The sequence below is a fragment of the Talpa occidentalis genome, unplaced genomic scaffold (genome assembly GCF_014898055.3).
Source record: "Talpa occidentalis isolate TD23 unplaced genomic scaffold, MPIMG_talOcc4v2.1 talOcc4.2, whole genome shotgun sequence".
In the NCBI taxonomy this organism is placed as follows: Eukaryota; Metazoa; Chordata; class Mammalia; order Eulipotyphla; family Talpidae; genus Talpa; species Talpa occidentalis.
The window spans coordinates 16,921,993-16,942,993 of record NW_023602073.1 but is presented as its reverse complement, the minus strand read 5'-3'; the positions used below and the strand labels follow the sequence as shown (position 1 = coordinate 16,942,993).

General features: G+C 44.5%; 1 protein-coding gene across 8 annotated transcripts in view; it reads right to left on the bottom strand.

The window, feature by feature from the left end:
* LOC119251747 (golgin subfamily A member 6-like protein 25) overlaps positions 1–21,001 on the bottom strand; it is a 92,857-nt gene that overhangs the window by 42,115 nt on the left and 29,741 nt on the right. For 7 of the 8 annotated variants that reach the window (XR_008553023.1, XR_008553021.1, XR_008553022.1 and 4 more), the window contains 8 exons: positions 17,821–17,904; positions 16,833–16,928; positions 13,080–13,163; positions 9,002–9,085; positions 3,699–3,721; positions 3,509–3,630; positions 1,497–1,843; positions 510–605 (listed from right to left, as the gene is read on the bottom strand). Coding sequence is in view for 4 of the 8 variants with exons in the window: in XM_037519008.2 (XP_037374905.1) it covers positions 510–605; positions 1,497–1,843; positions 3,509–3,630; positions 3,699–3,721; positions 9,002–9,085; positions 13,080–13,163; positions 16,833–16,928; positions 17,821–17,904 (936 nt within the window). In the remaining 4 variants the exon portion in view is untranslated. The remainder of the gene's footprint in view (positions 1–509; positions 606–1,496; positions 1,844–3,508; positions 3,631–3,698; positions 3,722–9,001; positions 9,086–13,079; positions 13,164–16,832; positions 16,929–17,820; positions 17,905–21,001) is intronic. The other variant, XM_054698398.1, reaches the window with a different exon arrangement.

Here is a 21,001-nt window from a genome sequence, read left to right as displayed (position 1 = left end):
AGTGCGCATGAGCTGTAGCAGCTCTCACCTCATCGCCAGCCTAATGAGCTGCAGGACATGAGCTCACCTGGAGGGACCCTGTTCTCACTGCTCACAAAGAATGGTTTGTGGAATGCAGGGAAACCAGTGTTGGGGGCAAATGCAAACCCTATCTGGTGTTAAATGTGTCAAAGTGATATAATTGAGGTCTTCAAGTCATGAAGATTTTTTAACATTTCAGTTCTTTGAGATATTTATGACATGAAGCCAGTCTAGGATACTTAGGCTCAAAAGATCAAAATTCTGTCTCTACGGGCTGAGGTGTTGAGCATCCTAAGCAGTCACTACTTTAAGGCTGAAAAGATACAGAGAAATTCTCATAGACACTAGGGACATAAAAATAAAGCAGGTTACTTCTTTGGCTGTCATCTCTTTCTCATGGGCTGCTGAGATTAAACCATCAAGTTCATCCTCTGCCCATACACATGCCTCTGTGTATGCTCTAGGATGGAAAAGACTCAACTTCTTACCTCCAATTCCCTCGTTTGCTCTCCTGTGCTCAACTTCAGACTGTCACATTGTTCTGCCTGTACCCTCAGTTTTGTATCAGCCTCCTGGAGTTTTTCCTGATTAAAATTGGGTGAAGAAACATGGTAGAGTTAAGAACAGAGGTTCCTGAGAGGAATCCCTGCCTCCCAAGAGACTAGAATGACATGAAATATCGTTGAATCCTTACACTTTCAATATAAGCGCCCCGAGGACTGTGTGCAGTGATACAGGTGACACCTTATTCCCAGGGCATGTGACAGGATGGCTGTCATCACATCTGCTGTAGAATCGGAGGCTGGGGAAGGGATAACTAACCAACCCAAGGGCTATGACTGCAGCTTCTTGAACCTCATCTGCTGACCCTTAGGAGGAGCTAGATGGACCTCTACAGCCTCGCCAGGAAACGCTGCACGCAGAACAAGACAGTAAACACCTAAAAGAAGCCTTTCTCCACCTCCTGTATGTGGAAAGTTGTCTGTGTCCACCAGGACTCTCTTTGGGAAGCTCCCCAGATACACTCCCAAATTAGTGGGGACCAAACCCACAGGAAGTAAGTTCATGGAGTTTTCTTTTGCTGATTGGTTTAGCCTTGCAGACTGCAGGAGAAATAAAATCTGGTGGTCTCTGTGCCTGTTTTGAGAATCTGTCACAGGTCCTTGCACATCGTGGTTTCTCTAATATTGTACACATGTGAAGGTAAAATAGCCCGGTATGTGTTTGGACATCTACATTCTACAGCAGGGGGCATCACGGCAGAGGGAACAGGGAAGAGACTCTCCCCATGCTATGAAAGTTCATATGGAACGTGGGATGTGTTTTGGGGAACTAACATGAACTAATTTTCAGAAGGATGAGACGATGGAAGTTATATTTCCAGATCAACATCTTGCGTTTCAGCCTAAATAACCTTAGATCTGGGAGTTCAACCTCAGATCACGTGCCGTTGCAGGATAGGGGCCCTCACTCACCTTGGAGCGCAGACAGGCATTTTTGGCGCGGACATGTTTGTGTCCTCTGTGCTTGCGGAACCGGGCACAGAACTTGCAGATGAGCTGCCCGGTGTCCTCACAGAACAGGCTGAGCCGCATTGCGTGTATCTCACACAGCTTCTCACCCTCTAAGTCCCTCGGGGCTGCACTGATGGCTTCATCTAAACGCTGCATAGCCTCCCTAAGAACTGATTGCTGAATTGAAGGATGGTAGAAGGGACATCTCCTACTTGCTGATTGCTCCCCTGACGTCCCTGGCTGCTCCACTGATGTCCCTGGTTGTTCCCCTGACGTCTTGGCTGTGGGGTTTGAGGCCGTGGCTCCTCCTGAAAAGCTCCAAATCGCGGTTAGAGGCAGAGGTGAAGTAGACACAACTCTTCACAGTGACGGACACGCAGGTGACCTGGACCTTCGTGCCTCCACAAATACTGTTTATTTGATTACAGTTTATTTGCAACAACTACGTAGTAAGAAATGTTTTAATAATGAGGGTTTTTAAAAGAAAAAAGAATCCTTTATGTGCAACAGAAGCTGATTTCAGAAATACACTGAACCATAATGCAATGTGTTGTGTAAAAGGTAACAGTAGAGAAATCAACTCAGTGAAATCTGAACATGAATTACGTCAATTCCTGCTTTTCTCTTCTATGTGTCTTTATTGTATCAAAACCAGAGATACTCTATTTTAAATTGCTGGTGGTATTTGCCTGCCAGGACAGGGGAGAGGAATCACTAACAGGTTCATAATCACATATCTGAAAGCCTGAAATATAAAATTCAGAATATTTTAGAGGTTATAATGACATTATATTCAGATCCTCTAAATTATGTGCCCACCCCCAGCAGGTTCTTCCATAGCCTTGAATCAATACATTGACAGTCCCGCAGCAGGTAGGACTAATAAAGATGTTAAGTAGAGTCAGATGAGTGGAGGTCAGGGGGGACCACAATGGAGGGTGACTCCAGGGTGTTGACATGATCCCTGCCTCATTTCCCAGCCTTGTAAAACTCCTTTCATGTGAGTATGGGCACAACCTGAGAATTGCCTCTGAGCAATGGCAAAAATGATGGGATGAGCCACTATGGCTTTGTTTCCTTAGGAAGGACCCCATATTATAGTTGACTTAATTTAAAGACTATCTCCTCAGCTCAGCTCACTTTAAAGAAATAACTGGCCATGGGGAAGGCCCATGTGCCATGTGATGAGTGGTGGCTTCCAGAAGCTGAGGTTGCTCTCAGGGAACAAGAATCAGGGCCTAATTGCTATACCCACAAAAAAGGAATTCTTCCAACAACTGCAAGAAAATGGGGAGAGCATTATTCCCCACGAGTCATTCACCAGATGACATGCAGCCCAGCTAGCACCATAACTGTTCTTTGTGACCCCCCTCTGAGCTGTGCCCAGATTTCCCAAACATGATTCCTTCAGAAAATGTGTTTCTTCAGCTTCAAGCCACTAAAGTGTTTTACAGCAACATGTAACCGAATAAGCCAGCAAATATTTTCTGGTTAGGGCTAATTTAACAGAGAAATGAGTTAGGAGGAAATATTGAGCTTTTTAGAGCTTTACAACTCTGTCATTGTGGATGAGGGATTTGAAAATGTCATTTGGGTGAAGGTCCTGAAACTATTTGCATTATCTGCCTTTCTTGCATTGTTCTCAGACTTACTGAAATCATAAGTGTAAATTACACTTACAGTACTAAGTTCCTTACAAGGGTTGAGGTACTTAATTTTTATGACAACCAGTGAAAGGGAAATTGAATTGAAGGAATTGATTCACCTGTGTGGGGAAGGGGGCACAGTTAATCAAAGAGCGAGCAGTATTTGAAGAGTCCCCAGAGGTCCCCAGTATCCTGTGTCCCTGAGGAAGCTCTGGGGGATCTGGGGGATCCTCCACTGGAACAACTACACAGTCTGTCTGTCTATCGGCCTGTCCGGAGGTAGGTTGTGTATATGGTTAAAACTGAAGGATTCCTGACTTTCCATACCTTCGTTGGTCTTTAACCTTTTCCTCTCCTCACAGTGGAGCTCAGAATCGTTGCTGCCAGTGTGAGGCTTCGAAGACACGGACTCTGGGACTGAACTCCTAGACTCCGAAGAGGACAGATTTCTTCAGTGGAACATCCCGTGAGCTCTATGTACTCAGACCCCTTCCCTCCAAATAAATACAGTGCTTACCTTTTCAAGGTGCCTTTCTTGTCCTACAGAGACACAAGGATAGAAGGAGAGTTAGGGAATCCCCATGTCATGGGGCTTGGCATGAGGGGTGTCTCTGTAAACCCTCCATCCAACAAGTAAAGCAGTGAGTCCCACCTGGATACTGATGGATGCCCCAGTCTGATAAGTCCCATCCCCACCCCCGAGGACCCAGAGCATGGCAGCAAATTGATCCTCTCAGTAACCTGCTTGCTGTGACTGTGATCATAGCCGCATGTGGGCAGCTTCAGGAGGAGGCTGGGAGACCCTGTGCTCCCCCGTTTGATGTTCTTTCAGGGACCAGGCTGCCTTCAGACGAGTCTACATTAAATCACTCATCACACAGGCCTTTCCTTAGTGACAAATCCACACACACCTCATGAGAATGGGCCACTGTGGTGGTGGTGGGGGGTCCGTGCAGGTGGAGCAAATCAGGTGACACTGAAACCTTTCAGTGAGTCCAAATGACAAATAAAATGAACAGCTCCCACAATGAATGTTTTGGGGCCGATCCCTCATGCCTCAGAAGAAGGTCCAGGAAGGCCTCTTGGGGCAAGTGAACTGTCGACAAACAAGGGAGGAATTTCTCATACACGTGGCTGCCCAACAACTGGTGTTTGCACCAGTCATCTCAAGCTGTCTCTCAGGAGAGAGTTTGAAAATCAGGGTTTGGTACATAGGGGACTGAGATGAATCTTTATTGTAAAAAAAGAAAATTATTCTCTTTTAAAACGTGTTTCCATCTAAGTAATTTAGTTCAAAGAGATAATAGTATCATGGCTATTGCAATGTCTTACTAAACACAGAGGATGTCATAATCCTAAATGAAAGTAAAGTGACATATGCATTTAAAATAAAAAAATGTATATAATACGATGTTTTCAGGGTCTGAAAGAAGGATATTAGAAAAAGTAAGAAGGTAAAAACAAGTGTTAAAAGTCTAAAAGAGAGTGAGAGTGTTTAAAGAAAGCAAAAGCAAGTGCTGAAGTTCTGAGAGAGAGGGAGGAAAAGAAATTTTAACAAAGTGTCTAAAAGACCAAATCAAGAAGTAAAAAGACAAAAGCAAGTAGGTCTGAGAAAGGAAGGAAATTTTTAAGAAAACAAAATAGTGTTAAAAGTAGTGTTGTAAGAAAGGAAGAAAAAGTAAAGCAAGCAAAAGCACGTGTTAAAGGAAAGTAAGAAAGCAAAGAAAGTGTTGAGGCTTGGGAGACGCATCGTAGGGAAAACAAATGTGCATGTGCTGCAGTGAGTCGGTACAAACTGTAAAAAAGGACAAGGGATTCTGGCAGTTTATTTCATTAGCTCCAGAGATTGAACATGGCCTTGAAGCCCCACATTGACAGCAAGGAGACCATCAAGGCTGAGAAAAAAGAGACAAAAAAAAAAAAGGGAGACAGACAAGAGAAGGGCCCAGTATGTGGCAGTTGGCGCTGCCAGCCCTCTGCCACCTCAGACTCGCCCAAGGGCCTATAGTCCCAGGCATTCGAGACCTCACCCCATTTGTGGGCTGCCAACCTGCTTCTACTGTCAGCAGCCAGGACACCTCAGCCATGAATGTCTGAAGAAGCCACCTCCATGCCGTGCCCTCAGTGCCACTGCACAGGGCACTACAATAGGTACTGTTACACTCTGCGAGAGACAGGCGGGCAGCCCAAACCACAGGACAAGATGGGAGGACAGTCTTAACCGTCAGCTATCTCTGACAAGAAGACCTAGCTATAGGTTAAGAAGACATTTTCTAAAGAAGCCCAGAAGTGAGACAAGCGTCTGGTGACCCTAAAAGTGGCAGATAAAAAAAAAAAAAAATCACTCAGGTGAATCAGGAGCCACTTACTCTGCCTTTCTCCATTTTCCTTAGACTGGCCTACTGATGACTAGCTTGAGCCAGGACACCTTCATACTTCTAGTCAGATAAAAAAAAAAAAAACCTAAAGTTATTAAAAAAATCTGTATTACAGATGGCCTTATAGGCAGGACAAGGGTCAAGGTGGCTACAATCAATCTTGCCTCTATAGCAAACCAACTTCTGTCATGGTTGCTCTTCTTTATGATTTTCTTGTTTGGGCCTTGGATCCTCAACATCCTCGTCAGAATCATCTCCCGTTGCCTCAAAGCCAGCAGATGTCAGATGGTCCTTCAGAAGGAAGCTGATAGGATGCCTCCACACTCCTTCCTCCAAAGCCCCTTAGATGGCCGCCCTGCAGTGGAGCCCTGAATGCTTGCCCGCGGCACCCATTTTCAGCAGGAAGCAGTTACTGTTCAGATCGGCGCCCTCTGTCCTAACAGCAGTGAGGGGCTCCACCCGTAGAAGGGGTACTGAGTCCCAGGGCAAGTTAGGGTTAAGTAGGCACCTTCAGGGATAGTGCAGGCAGGGAATTTCAGCAGAGTTAAAGAGGCTTCTGAAACAGGACAGTAAATTCTAAATGCTAACCAAAGCATACAGCACAGCTGAGGTCATAAAGACTAGAAGGACTAAACAAAAGCACTACATTGGACAGAGCCTAGTGCCTGACTGTAGTTTCTTTTACACACACTGGAACCCTAAAAAAACCTGTCTTCGAAGGCTGCAACCCAATATATGAGCACCGTAAGTACAATGTATTAAAATTAAAAAGGGGGAAACGAAGTGGAAAATGTCAGGCTGACTGTGGATTAGCTGAAGTTGGGACAGAGCCCATAGACTAAAAATTTTAGGGAACAACTGATAAACGCCCTGAAGGCCACATGCACCCTGATTCATGCATTCCCAGCTGACTGTATCCCTACCTTTAGTCAATAAATAATCTGTAATCTAGTTGGGCTCAGATTTTGGAGAGAGATTTCCTCCGGACTTGCTGGTGTGAAGTCTGTCGGCATAAATAAAGACCTTCCCTCCTTCTCACTGAGTGTTGCCTGATTCCCTAATGAAAATGTGCCATAACAGTTAAACCTTAAAAAAACAGGAAATTCTCCTATGTGTTACAACATGGATGAGCAGGGGAGACACTATGGTCAGAGACCAAAGGACAATATTTTCATGACCTAGTCAGCTTTAAAAACAGACCGTGGAATGGTGGGACCAGCTGACAGGGGTACACAGGGACACTGTTTACTGGGGAGAGTTCCAGGTTGGAAGGATGAACTCGTTGTGCAGATGGAGAGTGGAGATGGGGGCACCACAGTGTGACGCTGATGCCAGGAAAGACAATGTGTAAGATGGGGAGCAGGTACATTTGTGACTTGTGTATTTCACCACTCTCCCCTATACCCCCATCACACACACATTGTCTGTTCAGCAATGAAAACACTCTTCACATGAGTCCTTTGAGGTGGAAGTATTAGGGGAAAAGGATGTCCTGAGCAAACTCTATACAGGCTTTGTGGACTCCACCCCCGCTCCATGAAGACACTGGAACTACAAATCCCACGACTACCAAAGGGAGAGTTGCGAGGACCCGAGGGCAGAATTAAGCAGCCATGCTCTCTGTTTGGATATTTAACCAGCCAGGTGAACAGGTGTAGGGCTCTGGGCCTCATGGCCTATGGGGTTTTAACCAGCTCTTGGGGGTCATTTGGGATTCCAGGTCAGTAGAACAGGGAGAATGCATTTATGAATTTATCTCCCTCTTTTTTGCCCTGAGTTGTTTATTTCCTCATTTCCCCTTTCCATGCAATAAACTTTTTATTAACCTTTTTTGTGTTACTGCAGTTTAAGTTCCCTTTGAGTGCATGGGTGAGGAACCACAGTGAGGTAACCCATTTTATATCAGGTTGCTCTTTAACAGGAGAAGATCCAAAGTTTACTACTACTGAATCAACTGAGAAGCACGACTTATCTGTGGAAGAGGCTGTCATAATTCTCAAGAATCACCAGAGTTATTTCCTTCTTCATCAGTCAAGATACAAGAGGAAAAAGTACAGATGCTGGACAATTTCATTGTGTAACTATCGCCAAGGTCAAACACTAGGTAAACCCAGGTTTTCTCTGAGATGCAGACTTAAAAGTTAACCATTTCCCCATCTACTCATTCTCTTTATTGGCATCAACTTCTTACTGCGGTGCTGCCATCTCACTCTCCATCTGCACAAATAGTTCATTCTTCTGACATGAAACCCACCCACTAAACACCATCACCTTCATTCCTCCACCCACATGGTAGCAACCAGGCAGAGGGTGATGGAAATCTTCATTTCTGAGGGAGTTTGGGAAGGGAAGGATTTTGATGAACATCACCAAGCAAGGCTGGTTGGAAACTCCCATTTACTCAGAGGGGAGGTTTGGGTCACAGAATTTGATCATAGTTACCAGCAATAGTCATCTCACAGCCAGAGTCCATTTATCATCCGTGAGTTTAGACCAGCAGAAACAAAACCACCCACCTGGTGGGACTCACTTTAATTTGGCAGATACAGAACTGCTACACCAGCAGCTCATACACTGTGACAGTGACTGGATACTGTGGTCATGGGTCATTATGATGAAAATTGGAACCTTTGAGGAGGAGGAGAGAATAGCTCAATCTCTGGCAATGGCGTGGTTTCCCTTCATGTCTGTAACAATGGAGGTTCTCCCCGCTCCCCAAGACCCTAACATGAGGGACATGTGACTGCCCTTTGAGTGTGAACTTTAACATCCACACACAAGGGATTGGTGCAGAGGCTGGAAGTCACCCTTGAGAGAGGAGGAAGACTAAACAGTCTGGAGCACTAACTGCCAACTGAGGGATGACCTCAATCTTTGACTAAAGGCTGGCCTCTCTCCCAAGGAGAAGGGCAGCTATGGGAAGTGACAGATACCCCCCAGTGAGCATGAGCTGCAGTGACGGATCCTCATCGCCACCTTATGAGTGGCAGGAACTTGAGCTCACCTGGAGGGACCCTGTTCTCACTGTTCACAAAGAACGGTGTGTGGAACATGGGGGAGGCAGTGTGGAGGGCAAATGCAAACGCTGTACTGTGGTGAATGTGTCAAAGTGCCATGTTTGAGGTCCCAAATCATGAACTTATTTAACATTTCAGTTCTTTAAACTGAGGTATTTATAATGTGAAACCCATTCTGGGATGTTCTATGCAAGAAAGAACAAAATTATGTCTCTACGGGCTGAGGCGCTGGGCATCCTAACCAATCACTATAGTAAGGCAGAAAACATACAGAGAAATTCACAGACACTAGGGATATAAAAACAAAGCATGTTCCTTTGGCTGTCATCTATTTCTCATGGGCTGGTGACAATAAATCAAGTTTATGCTCTGCCCAACCAAACCTTCCATGTAAGTTCTAGGACGGAAAACACTCAAATTCTTACCCTCCATTCTCTTAACTTCAACTCCAGACTCAACCATTGGTCTAACAGGTCTCTCAGTTTTGTCACACGCTCCAGGAGTTTTTCCTGATGAAAATTGGGTGAAGAAAGAGAGCGTAGTTAAGATGACAGATTCATCAAGTTCCTGAGATGGGTCCCTGCCTTCAAGAGATTAGAATGACATGAAATATCGTTGAACCCTTACACTTTCAGTATAAGCGCCCGAGGACTATGTGCAGTGATACACTGACCCCTAATTCCCTGACACATTGCAGAAGGGCTGCCTTGATGTCTGCTGTAGAACCAGAGGCTGGGGAAGAAGTAACTAACATGCCCAAGAGCTATGACTATCTGCATCTTGAACCGCATTTCCTGCCCCTCACGCAGAGCTATATGGACCTCTACAGCCTGGCCAGGAAACGCTGCACACAGAACAAGACAGTAACCAGGAAAAGAAGCCTTTCCCCACCTCATATATGCGGAAAGTTGTCTGTGTCCATCAGGACTCTCTTCCAGGAAGCTCCCTGGGTTCATTACCAAATTGATGGGAACTAAACCCACTTGAAAGAACTCCAGGCTCTTGTTTTTCTGACTGGTTTAGCCTAGCTGACCATAGGAGAAATAAATCCCATTGGTTTCTGTGCCTGTTTTGGGAACCTGTCACATAACCTTGGACATCATGGTTTCTCTAATGTTGCACGCATGTGAAGATAAAAAAGGCTTGTGTGTATTTCGACGACTGTATTCTACAGCAGGGGGTAATTACAGAAGAATGAACAGGGATGAGAATCTGACCATCCTGTGAATGTCCATATAGACTGTTAAATTGTATTTTGGGGAAACGTCGGAAAGTCAGGGTGTCAGCCCAAACCACAAGCCAAGATGGGAGGACAGGCTTGACCATCAGCCCTCTCTGACTATGAATAACCAGCTACAAGTGAAGAAGACATTTTCTAAATAAGCCCAGAATGACACAAGCCTCTAGTGTCCATAAAGGTGGCACACACACCCTCTTGGTGAATCAGGGGATACTTACTCTGCCTTGCTCCATTTTCCTTACACTGGCCTACTGATGACTAGCCTGAGCCAAGACACTTTACATTTCTAGTGAGATGAAATAAAACCTAAAGCTATTAAAAAATATCTTTATTATAGATGGCCTTACAGGTTGGTCAATGGCATAGTAGGCTACAATCAATGTTGTCCTACATCGGATACTAACTTCGTCCTGGTTGCTCCTCTTTCTGCTTCCTTCACTAATTTAATGATTTTCTTGTTTGGGTCTTGCATCCTCAACACCCTCCTCAGAATCACCTCCTGTTGACTCAAAGCCAGCAGACAACAGATGGTCCTTCAGATGGAGGCTGATAGGACACCTCCACTGTCTTTCCTCTCAGGACCCTTAGAACGCACCCTGCAGTGGAGCCCTGACTGCTCGCCTGAATCACCATTTCAGCAGGAAGCAGTTACTGATCAGATTGACGCCCTTTGTCCTAAGAGCAGTGAGGGGTTCCATTTGTAGAGCCCCAGGGCTGTTAAGGCTAAAGTAGGCAGCTTCAGGGACAGTGTAGGCAGGGACTTCAGGAGAGTTAAAGAGGCTTCTGAGAGGACAGTAAATTCTAAGTGTTAACCGATGCATACACCAGAGGGGAGGTCAGAAAGGCCAGGAGGACGAAACAAAAACAGTACACTGGGCAGTGCCTGGTGACTGACTGTAGTTTCTCTCACACACACATGGGAACCCGAAAAAAAAATGTTATCAAAGGGTGCACCAGTGATGTGCACACCATAGATGTGATGGAATCAAATATAAAAAGGGGGAAATGAAGTGGAATGTGTGAGGCTGACTGTGGATGAGCTGAAGTCGGGACAGAGCCTGTAGACTGAGGATTTCAGGGAACAATGGATAAGTGCCCTTAAGGCCACACGCAATCTGAGTCACGCATCCCCAGCTGCTGTGTCCCTCGCTTTACTCAATAAATACTCTGTACCCTAGTTGCTCGGGCTGAGATTTTGGAGAGAGATCTCCTCCGGGCTGTGGGTGTGAAGCCACCAGCATAAAGAAAGAGCTTCCCTCCTCCTCTCTGAGTGCTCCTGCTCCCTCATGACAATCTGCCAGAACAGTTCAACCTAAAAAACCAGGAAACTCTGCTACATGTTACAACCTGAATGAGCCAGGGAGACACTATGGTCAGAGACAAAAGGACAGTATTTTCATGACTATGTCAATGTAATCAGATTTAAAAACAGAACGTGGAATGGGGGGACCAGGTGGCAGGAGGGACATGGGGACACTTTACTGGGGAGAGATTCAGGTTGAGAGGAGGAACCCGTTGTGCAGTTGGAGAGTGGAGATGGGGGTGCCACAGTGTGATTCTGATGCCAGTAATGACAATGTGTAAGATGGGGAGCAGGTACATTTGCAATTTGTTTATTTGACCACTTTCCCCTACACCCCCATCACATACACTGAGACAGGTCTGTTCAGCTACAAAGACACTCTTCACAGGAGTCCTTTGAGGTGGAAGAATATCCGAAGTTTACTGCTGCTGAATAAACTGGGAGGCAGGCACTTATATGTGGGAGAGGCCATCATAATTCTCTATAGTCAGGAGTAATTTCTTTCTTCTTCATTCAAGATACAAGAGAACAAAGGACAGATGCTAGATAATTTCATTGTGTAATTAGGGTCAAGGTCTAACACTACGTAAACCCAGGTTTTCTCTGAGATGCAGTTTCAAAAGTTAACCATTCCCCCATCTACTCATTCTCTTTATTGGCATCATCTGCTCATTGTGGTGCCACCATCTCCATTCTCAACCTGCACAAATAGTTCATCCTTCCAACATGATAACAACCCACTAAACACCATCACTAAGTTCCTCCACTCACATGGTATCCACCAGACAGAGGGTTATATAAATCTCCATTTCAGAGGCAGTGTGTGAAAGGAAGGTTTTTGAGGAACATCACCAAACAAAGCTGGTCGGTGACTCCCCTGTACTCAGAGGGGAGGTCGGGGTTGTAGAATCTCATCAGTTACCAGCAATAAACATCCCCCAGTTAGAGTTAACTTATGATCTGTAAGTTTAGACTAGCATAAATGAAAGCACCCACCTGTTGGGACTCGCTTTGTAAGATACAGAACTTCAGTTTCCATGGCTACACTATCAGCTCATGCACTGTGACAGTGACTGGATATTGTAGCCATGGGTCACTGATGACAAAAATTGGAACCTTTGCTAAGGATGAGAAAACAGCTCAAACCTTACATTAATGCAGTTTCCCTTCATGTTTGTAACAATGGAGGTTCTCCCCGCTACCCAATACCCTAAAATGCGGGACGTATGACTGTCCTTTGAGTGTGAACTTTAACACCCACACACAAGGGATTAGTGCAGAGGCTGGAAGACACCCCTGAGAGAGGAGCATGACTAAACAGTCTGGAGCACTAACTGCCAACTGAGGGATGACCTCAATCTTTCCCTAAAGGCTGGGTTCCCTTCCCAGGAGAGGGGCAGCTATGGAAAGTCTTAGAGAATCCCAGTGTGTTTGAGCTGAAGCAGCTCTGTCCTCATGCTCAGCACTATGAGCTGCAGGAACATGAGCTCACCTGGAGGGACCCTGTTCTCACTGCTCGCAAAGAATGGTTTGTAGAACATGGAGGAGGCAGTGCGTGGTGGGGTGAGGGGGGCACATGCAAACCCTGTACGTGATGAATGTGTAAAAGGGCCACGTTTGAGGTCTTCAAGTCATGAACTTATTTAATATTTCAGTTCTTTAAACTGAGGTATTTATAATGCGAAACCCATTCTGGGATGTTCTATGCAAGAAAGAACAAAATTCTGTCTCTGTGGGCTGAGGTGCTGGGCATCCTAACCATCACCCCCTCCCCCCTGCCCCCATTATAAGGCGGAAAACATACAGAGAAATTCACAGACACTAGGGATATAAAAACCAAGCATGTTCCTTTGGCTGTCATCTATTTCTCATGGGCTGTGATAATAAACCATCAAGTTTATGCTCTGCCCAACCAAGCCCTCTGTGTATGTTCTAGGATGGAAAAGACTCAAATTCTTACCTCTTGTTTTCTTAACTTGAACTCCACATTCAACCACTGGTCTAACAGGTCTCTGCATTTTGTCCTAAAATCCTGGAGTTTTTCCTTATGAAAATTGGGTGAAGAAAGAAAGAGTAGTTGAGATGACAGATTAAACCTGTTTCTGAGAGAGGAATCCCTGCCTTCCGAGAGACTAGAATGATATGAAATATTGTTGAATCCTTACACTTTCAGTATAAGCACCCCAAGGACCATGTGCAGTGATACAGGTGATCCCTTATTCCCAGAGCATGTGGCAGGATGGCTGCCATCATGTCTGCTGTAGAATCAGAGCCTGGGGAAAGGGTAACTAACATACCCAAGGGCTATGACTACCGGCTTCTTGAGCCTCATGTGCTGACCCTCAGGCAAAGAGCTACATGGACTTCTACAGCCTGGCCAGGAAACCCTGCACACAGAATAAGACAGCAACCATCTGAAAGAAGGCCTTCTCCACCTCCTCTATGTGGAAAGTTGTCTGTGTCCATCAAGACTCTCTTCCAGGAAGCCCCCAAGATACAATCCCAAATTGGTGGGGCCCAAACCCACATGAAGGATCTCTAGGGAATTTTCTTTTGGTGCTTGGTTTAACCTAGCACACTGCAGGAGAAATAAAATCTGGTGGTCTCTGTGCCTGTTTTGGGAATCTGTCACATGACCTTCACATTGTGGTTTACTCTGATGTTACACACATGTGAAGATAAAAAAGGCTGGCATGATTTGACACCTGTATTCTTCAGCAGGGGGTGATCACAGTAGAATCAACAGGGACGAGACTCTCACCATCCTATGAAAGGATGTACAGACCATGGGATTTTATTTTGGGGAACTGTCTGAGAGACAGGGGGACAGACCCAGATGGGAGGACAGGCTTGACTGTCAGCTGCCTCTGAGTAGGAAGAACCAGCTACAGGTTAAGAAGACTTTTTCTAATGAAGCCCAGAGCTGAGACAAGCCTCAGGTGAACCTAAAAGTGGCAGACAAAAAAAAAAAAAAAAAAAAAAATCACCCTTTGGCATGTCAGGGCTACTAATTCTGCCTTGCTCTATTTTCTTTAAACTGGCCTACTCATGACTACCGTGTGCCAGGACCCCTTAATACTTCTAGTAAGATGAAAGAAAATGTGCAGTTTTAAAAAAAAAATTTGCTTTACAGATGGCCTTACAGGTGGGACAAGGGCCTAGTATACTGCTACAAACAATCTTAACCTCTATAGAAATCCATCTTCTGTCCTGGTTGCTCCTCTTTCTGGTTCCCTCAGTAATTTGCATTATTATTTCCTTTTTGGGCTTTGCATCCTCAAGACCCTTGTAGCGCCAAAGCTGGCAGACTTCACATGGTCCTTCAGATGGAGCTTGATAGGATGCTCCACCGTCCTTCCTGCCAGGTCCCTTAGATCGCTGCCCTGCAGGGAGCCATGACTGTTTGTCCGAATCCCCATTTTCAGCAGGAAGAAGTTACTGGTCAGATCGACGCCCTCTGTCCTAACAGCAGCGAGGGCCTCCATCTGTAGAAGGGGTACTGAGCTCCAGGGCAAGTTACGGGTAAGTAGGCAGCCTCAGGGACAGTGCAGGCAGGGACATCAAGAGAGTTAAAGAAGCTTCTGAGATAAGGACAGTAAAGTCTAAGTGCTAACCAACACATACACCAGAGCTGAGGTCAGATAGTCCAGGAGGACGAAACAAAAACAGTACACTGGGCAGTGCCTGGTGACTGACTGTAGTTTCTCTTAAACACACTGGAACCCTACTAAAAAAACTCTTCGAAGGCTGCACCCTGAGACCTGTGTCCCATATATATGATGGAATAAAATTAAAAATGGTAAATGAAGTGGAAAATGTCAGGCTGACTGTGGATGAGGTGAAGTCGGGACAGAGCCTGCAGACTGAGAATTTCAGGGAACAACGGATAAGCGCCCTCAAGGCCACACATGCCCTGAGTCACGCATCCCCAACTGGCTGTGTCCCTTGCTTTACTCAATACCCTGTAGCCTAGATTCTTGGGGCTCAGATTGTGGAGAGAGATCTCCTCTGGGCTGCTGTGGGTGTGTAGCCAGCCAGTGCCAGCTTAAATAAAGAGCTTCCCTCCGCCTTTCTGAGTGCTGCTGCTCCACTCATTAACATTTGCCAGAACAGTCACCCTTGGGCCTCCCCGGTGGCGCAGCGGTTGAGCGCTGGGTTGCGAAGCTGCCCACAGCCTCTGCAGCGCTGGTTCAATCCCCGGCTGCTCCCCGGCCACGGGAGGAGGGTCCCACATGGTGCGCAGACCTCTCCTGCCGCCCGCTGCTCCCCTCAGCAGTGTACTTCGGTCCTTCTGCCTGCTCTGCTCCCCGCTCTGGCTCTGGTGAATTCTCTCACCCCCTCACGCTTCTGACTGTACCCAGTGCTTGTATAAATAAATAAATAAAAATAAATAAATCTTTAAAAAAAAAAGTCACCCTTAAAGGAATGGAAACTCCTATGTGTGTTACAACATGGATGAGCCAGAAAGACACTTTGGTGAGAGAGAAAAGGACCATATTTTCATGACTATTTTTTACTTAGTCACATGTAAAAACAGGAATTGGAATGGGGGGACCAGGTGACAGGAGGGACGAGGGGACGCTGTTTACCGGGGAGAGTTCCAGGTTGGGAGGAGGAACCCGTTGTGCAGATGGAGAGTGGAGATGGGGCTCCACAGGGTGACGCTGATGCCAGTAAAGACAATGTGTGAGATTGGGGAGCATGTACATTTGTGATTTGTTTTTTGCCACTCTCCCCGACGCCCCCATGACACACACTGAGAAAAGTCTGTTCAGCTACGAAGACACTTTTCACATGACCCCTTGAGGTGGAGGAATGTCTGACATTTACTGCTGCTGGATCAATTGGGAGGGAGGCACTTAGATGTGGGAGAGGCCGTCATAATTACCTATGACGAGAGTAATTTCCAGCAGAGTAATTTCCTCCTTCTTCAGTCAAGATACAAGAGGACAAAGTACAGATACTAGATATTTTCACTGTGTGGTGAATATGTAAAGTGCCATGCTTCAGGTCTTCAAGTGATGAAGTTATTTAACATTTCAATCTTTAATCTGAAGTTCTTATAATGTGAAACCTAGTCTAGGATGTTCTATGCAAGAAAGATCAAAATCTTGTTTCTACGGGCTGAGGTGCTGGGCATCCTAACCAATCACTATTTTAAGGCTGAAAACATACAGAGAAATCCTCATAGACACCAGGGCATAAAAATAAAGCATGTTTCTGCAATTTGCAGCAACATGGATGGAGCTGGAAGGGATCATGCTCAGTGAAATAAGCCAGAAAGAAAAAGAAAAATACCAGATGGTCTCACTCATAGCAGGAATCCAGAAAACTTAAATGAGGGACCAGGAAAAAGAATAACTATAAGAAAGAAAATATCAAAATCAACAAACAACTATGAACCAGAGACACTCTATGGGGGGTGGGGGGCAGGGAAAGGAGGGCTTGGGGTCAAAATATGGGAGCTGTAATTGTATGGGGAATATAAAAATAAAATTTAAATTAAAAAAATCAAAAAAAGTTTACACTCTAGTTTTCACAAATAAAACATTTAGTCACTTTCTGTTCTTAAAAGCAAAAAAAAAAAAAAAAGCATGTTTCTTTGGCTGTCATCTATTTCTCATGGGCTGGTGACAATAAACAATCAAGTTTATGCTCTCACCAACCACGCACACTCTGTATGCTCTAGGAGGGAAAAGACTCAATTCCTTACCTCACATTTACATGTTTGTTCTCTTGACTTCAACTTCAGACTCAACCACTGGTCTATCAGGTCTCTCAGTTTTGTCACAGCCTCCTGCAATTTCTCCTGATCAAAATCGGGTGAAGACAGAAAGCACAGTTAAGATGAGGGATTCATCAGGTTCTGAGAGGAATCCCTGCCTTCCAAGACTGAGATATTCTGGTCATGGGTCACTGACCACAATGAATTGGAGCCTTTGTGGAGGTGGAAAGAACAGAATGAACTCTGGCATTGACGTGTTTTTGTTTCATGTTTGTAACAATGGAGGTTCTCCCCATACCCAAGACCCTAAAATGAGGGACATGTAACTGTCCTTTGAGTGTGAACTTTAACATCCACACACTAAGGGTAATTGCAGAGGCTGGAAGACACCCCTGAGAGTGGAGGATGACTAAGCAGTCTAGAGCACTAACTGCCAACTAAGGGATGACCTCCATCTTTCACTCAAGGCTGGGTTCTCTTCCCAGGAGAGGGGCAGCTATGGAAAGTCTTAGACACCCCCAGTGCGCATGAGCTGCAGCAGCTCTGTCCTCATGGCCAGCCTCATGAGCTGCAGGGACATAAGCTCACCTGAAGGGACCCTTGTTTTCACTACTCGAAAGAATGGTTTGTGGAACGTGGGGGAGGCAGTCTGGGGGGTAAATGCAAACCATGTATGGTGATGAACGTGTCAAAGTGATATGTTTATTTATGACATGAAACCAGTCTAGGATGTTCTATGCAAGAAAGGTCAAAATTTTGTCTCTACGGGCTGAGCTGTTGGGCATCCTAACCAATCACTATTATAAGGCTGAAAACAGACAGAGGAATTCTCATAGAATCAGCGACATAAAAATAAAGCATGTTTTTTGGTTGTCATCTATTTCTCATGGGCTGATGACAATAAACCATCAAATTTATGCTCTGCCCAACAAGCCCTCCACGTATATTCTAGCATGGAAAAGACTCAACTTCTTACCCTCTGTTCTCTTAACTTCAACTTCAGTCTCAACCACCGGTTTAACAGATCTCTCAGTTTTTTCTTATCCAAATGGAGTTTTTCCTGATGAAAATTGGGTGAAGAAAGAGAGTATAGTTAAGATGACAGATTCATCAGGTTCCTGAGAGGGGTCCCTGCTTTCAAGAGACTGTGTGCAGTGATACAGATGACCCTTTACTCCCAGGGCACGTGGCAGGATGACTGCCATCATGTCTGCTGTAGAAACGGAGGCTGAGGAAGGGGCAACTAACCTGCCCAAGGGATATGACTACCAGCTTCTTGAGCCTCATGTGCTGACCCTCAGATGGAGGTATATGGACCTCTACAGCCTCGCCAGGAAATGCTGCATGCAGAACAAGACAGTAACCATCTAAAAGAAGCCTTTCTCCACCTCTTCTATGTGGAAAGTTGTCTGTGTCTGTCAGGACTCTCTTCCAGGAAACTTCTCAGATACACTTCCAAATTGGTGGGAACTAAACCCACATGAAGGAAATCCAGGGAGCTTTCTTTTGGTGATTGGTTAAGCCTCCCACACTGCAGGAGAAATAAAATTTGCTGGTCTCTGTGCCTGTTTTGGCAATCTGTCACAAGACCTTGCACATCGTGGTTTCTCTAATGTTACACACATGTGAAGTGTGTAACACACATAAAAAAGGCTGGTGTGTATTTCGACAACTGTATTATATAGCAGGGTGTCATAATGGCAAGAGCAAATAGGGCAGAGACACTCACCATCCTATGAAAGTCCATATGGACCCTGGGATTGTATTTTGGGGAAACGTCTGAGAGACAGTGGGTCAGCCCAAATCACAGGGCAAGATGGGAGCACAGGCTTGACTGTCAGCTGCCTCTGACTATGAAGAACCAGGTTCAGGAAAAGAAGACGTTTTCTTTCTTTTTTTAATTTAAATTTTATTTTTATACTCCCCATACAATTACAGCCCCCTTATTTTAACCACAAGCCCTCCTTATCCCGCCCCACACCCCCATAGAGTGTCTCTGGTTCATAGTTGTTTGTTGATTTTGATTTTTTCTTTCTTATAGTTATTCTTTTTCCTGGTCCCTTATTTAAGTTTTCTAGATTCCTGCTATGAGTGAGACCATCCGGTATTTTTCTTTTTCTTTCTGGCTTATTTCACTGAGCATGATCCTTTCCGGCTCCATCCATGTTGCTGCAATTTGCATGTGCTGATCTTTTTTGAATGCTGAGTAATATTCCATGGTGTATATGCACCACATCTTCTTGATCCAGTCATCTATTTTTGGGCATTTGGGTTGTTTCCAAAGCTTAGCTATTGTGAATAGTGCTGCTATAAACATAGGGGTGCAGGTGCTCTTTGGAATTGATGTTTCTGTGTCCTTTGGGTGAATACCTAGGAGTGGAATTGTTGGACCATATGGAAGTTCTATCTTTAGTAGTTCAAGAAATCTCCACACAGCTCTCCATAGTGGCTGTACCAGTTTGCACTCCCATCAACAGTGCAGGAGGGTTCCTTTTTCTCCACACACTCGCCAACATTTGTTGTTGCTAGTTTTTTTTAATATGTGCCATTCTCACTGGTGTAAGATGGTATCTCATTGTAGTTTTGATTTGCATTTCCCTCATTACACGTGATGTTGAACAATTTTTTCATATGCCTGTTGGCCATTTGCATTTCCTCTTCAGAGAAGTTTCTTTTTAGCTCCTCTGCCCATTTTATGACTGGATTATTTTCTTTGTTGTTGAGTCTCATCAGCTCTTTGCATATTTTTGTGATCAGTCCTTTATCATTAGTTTTGTGTGCAAAAATGTTCTCCCAGTCGGTGGGGTTTCTCTTTGTTTTTGTTATTGTCTCTTTTGCTGTGCAGAAGCTCTTTAATTTGATGTAGTCCCAGCTGTTTATCTTTGCCTTCACTATCACTGTTTTGGATGATGTGTCTGTAAAGATGTCTTTGATGTGCCTATCACCTATAGTGTTTTGCCTATATTTCCTTCTATGTATTTTATTTTATGTCTCAGGTCTTATGTCTAGTTCTTTAATCCATTTTGAGTTGACTTCTTTATGGTGTAAGGTAGTGGTCAAGCTTCATTCTTTTGCATGTAGCAACCCAGTTTTCCCAGCACCATTTATTGAACAAACTTTCTTTGCTCCAATGCATAGTCTTTGCTCCTTTGTCAAAGATTAGTTGACCATAAATCTGTGGGTTTATTTCTGGATTTTCTATTCGATTCCATTGGTCTGTGTGTCTGTTCTTATTCCAATACCATGCAGATTTGATGATTATGCCTTTGTAGTATAGTTTGAAGTCTGGGAGTGTGATGCGTCCATTCCCTTCTTTTTTTTTTCAGGAGAGCTTTGGTTATTCAGGGTTTTTGGTGATTCCATATGAATTTCATCAATAATTGTTCTATTTCTTTGAAGAATGACATTGAAATTTTTATTGGAATAGCATTGAATCTGTATATTGCTTTTGGTAGGATGGCCATTTTAATAATGTTTATTCTTCCAATCCATGAACAGGGGATGTCTTTCCATTTCTTTGTGTCTTCTTCTATTTCTTTTAACAGTGTTTTATAGTTTTCTTTGTATAGGCCCTTTACCTCTTTTGTTAGATTTATTCCCAAGTATTTGATTTTTTTTGTTTCGATAATAAAAGGGATTTTTTTTTTATTTCTTCTTCTTCAGATTTATTGTTTGTGTATAGGAAGGCTACTGATTTTTGTGTGTTGATTTTGTATCCTGCCAATTTACTGAACTGATTAATTAGTTGAATTAGTTTTTCTGTGGAGTTTTTGGGGTTCTCTATGTATTTTATCATCTCATCTGCAAATAGTGATAGTTTAACTTCTTCCTTCCCTATTTGGATTCTTTGTATGTCTTTCTCTTGTCTTATTGCTCTGGCTAGGACTTCCAGGATTATATTGAAAAACATTGGTGAGAGTGGACATCCTTGTCTTGTTCCAGATCTTTTTTTTTAATAGAGGCATGTTATTTATTTATTTATTTATTTGTTTTTGTTTGTTTATATATACACTGGGTATAGTCAGAAGTGCAGGAGGGTGAGAGAATTCACCAGAGCCAGAGCGGGGAGCAGAGCAGGCAGAAGGACTGAAGAACACTGCTGAGGGGAGCAGCGGGTGGAAGGAGAGGTCTGCGCGCCATGTGGGACCCTCCTCCAG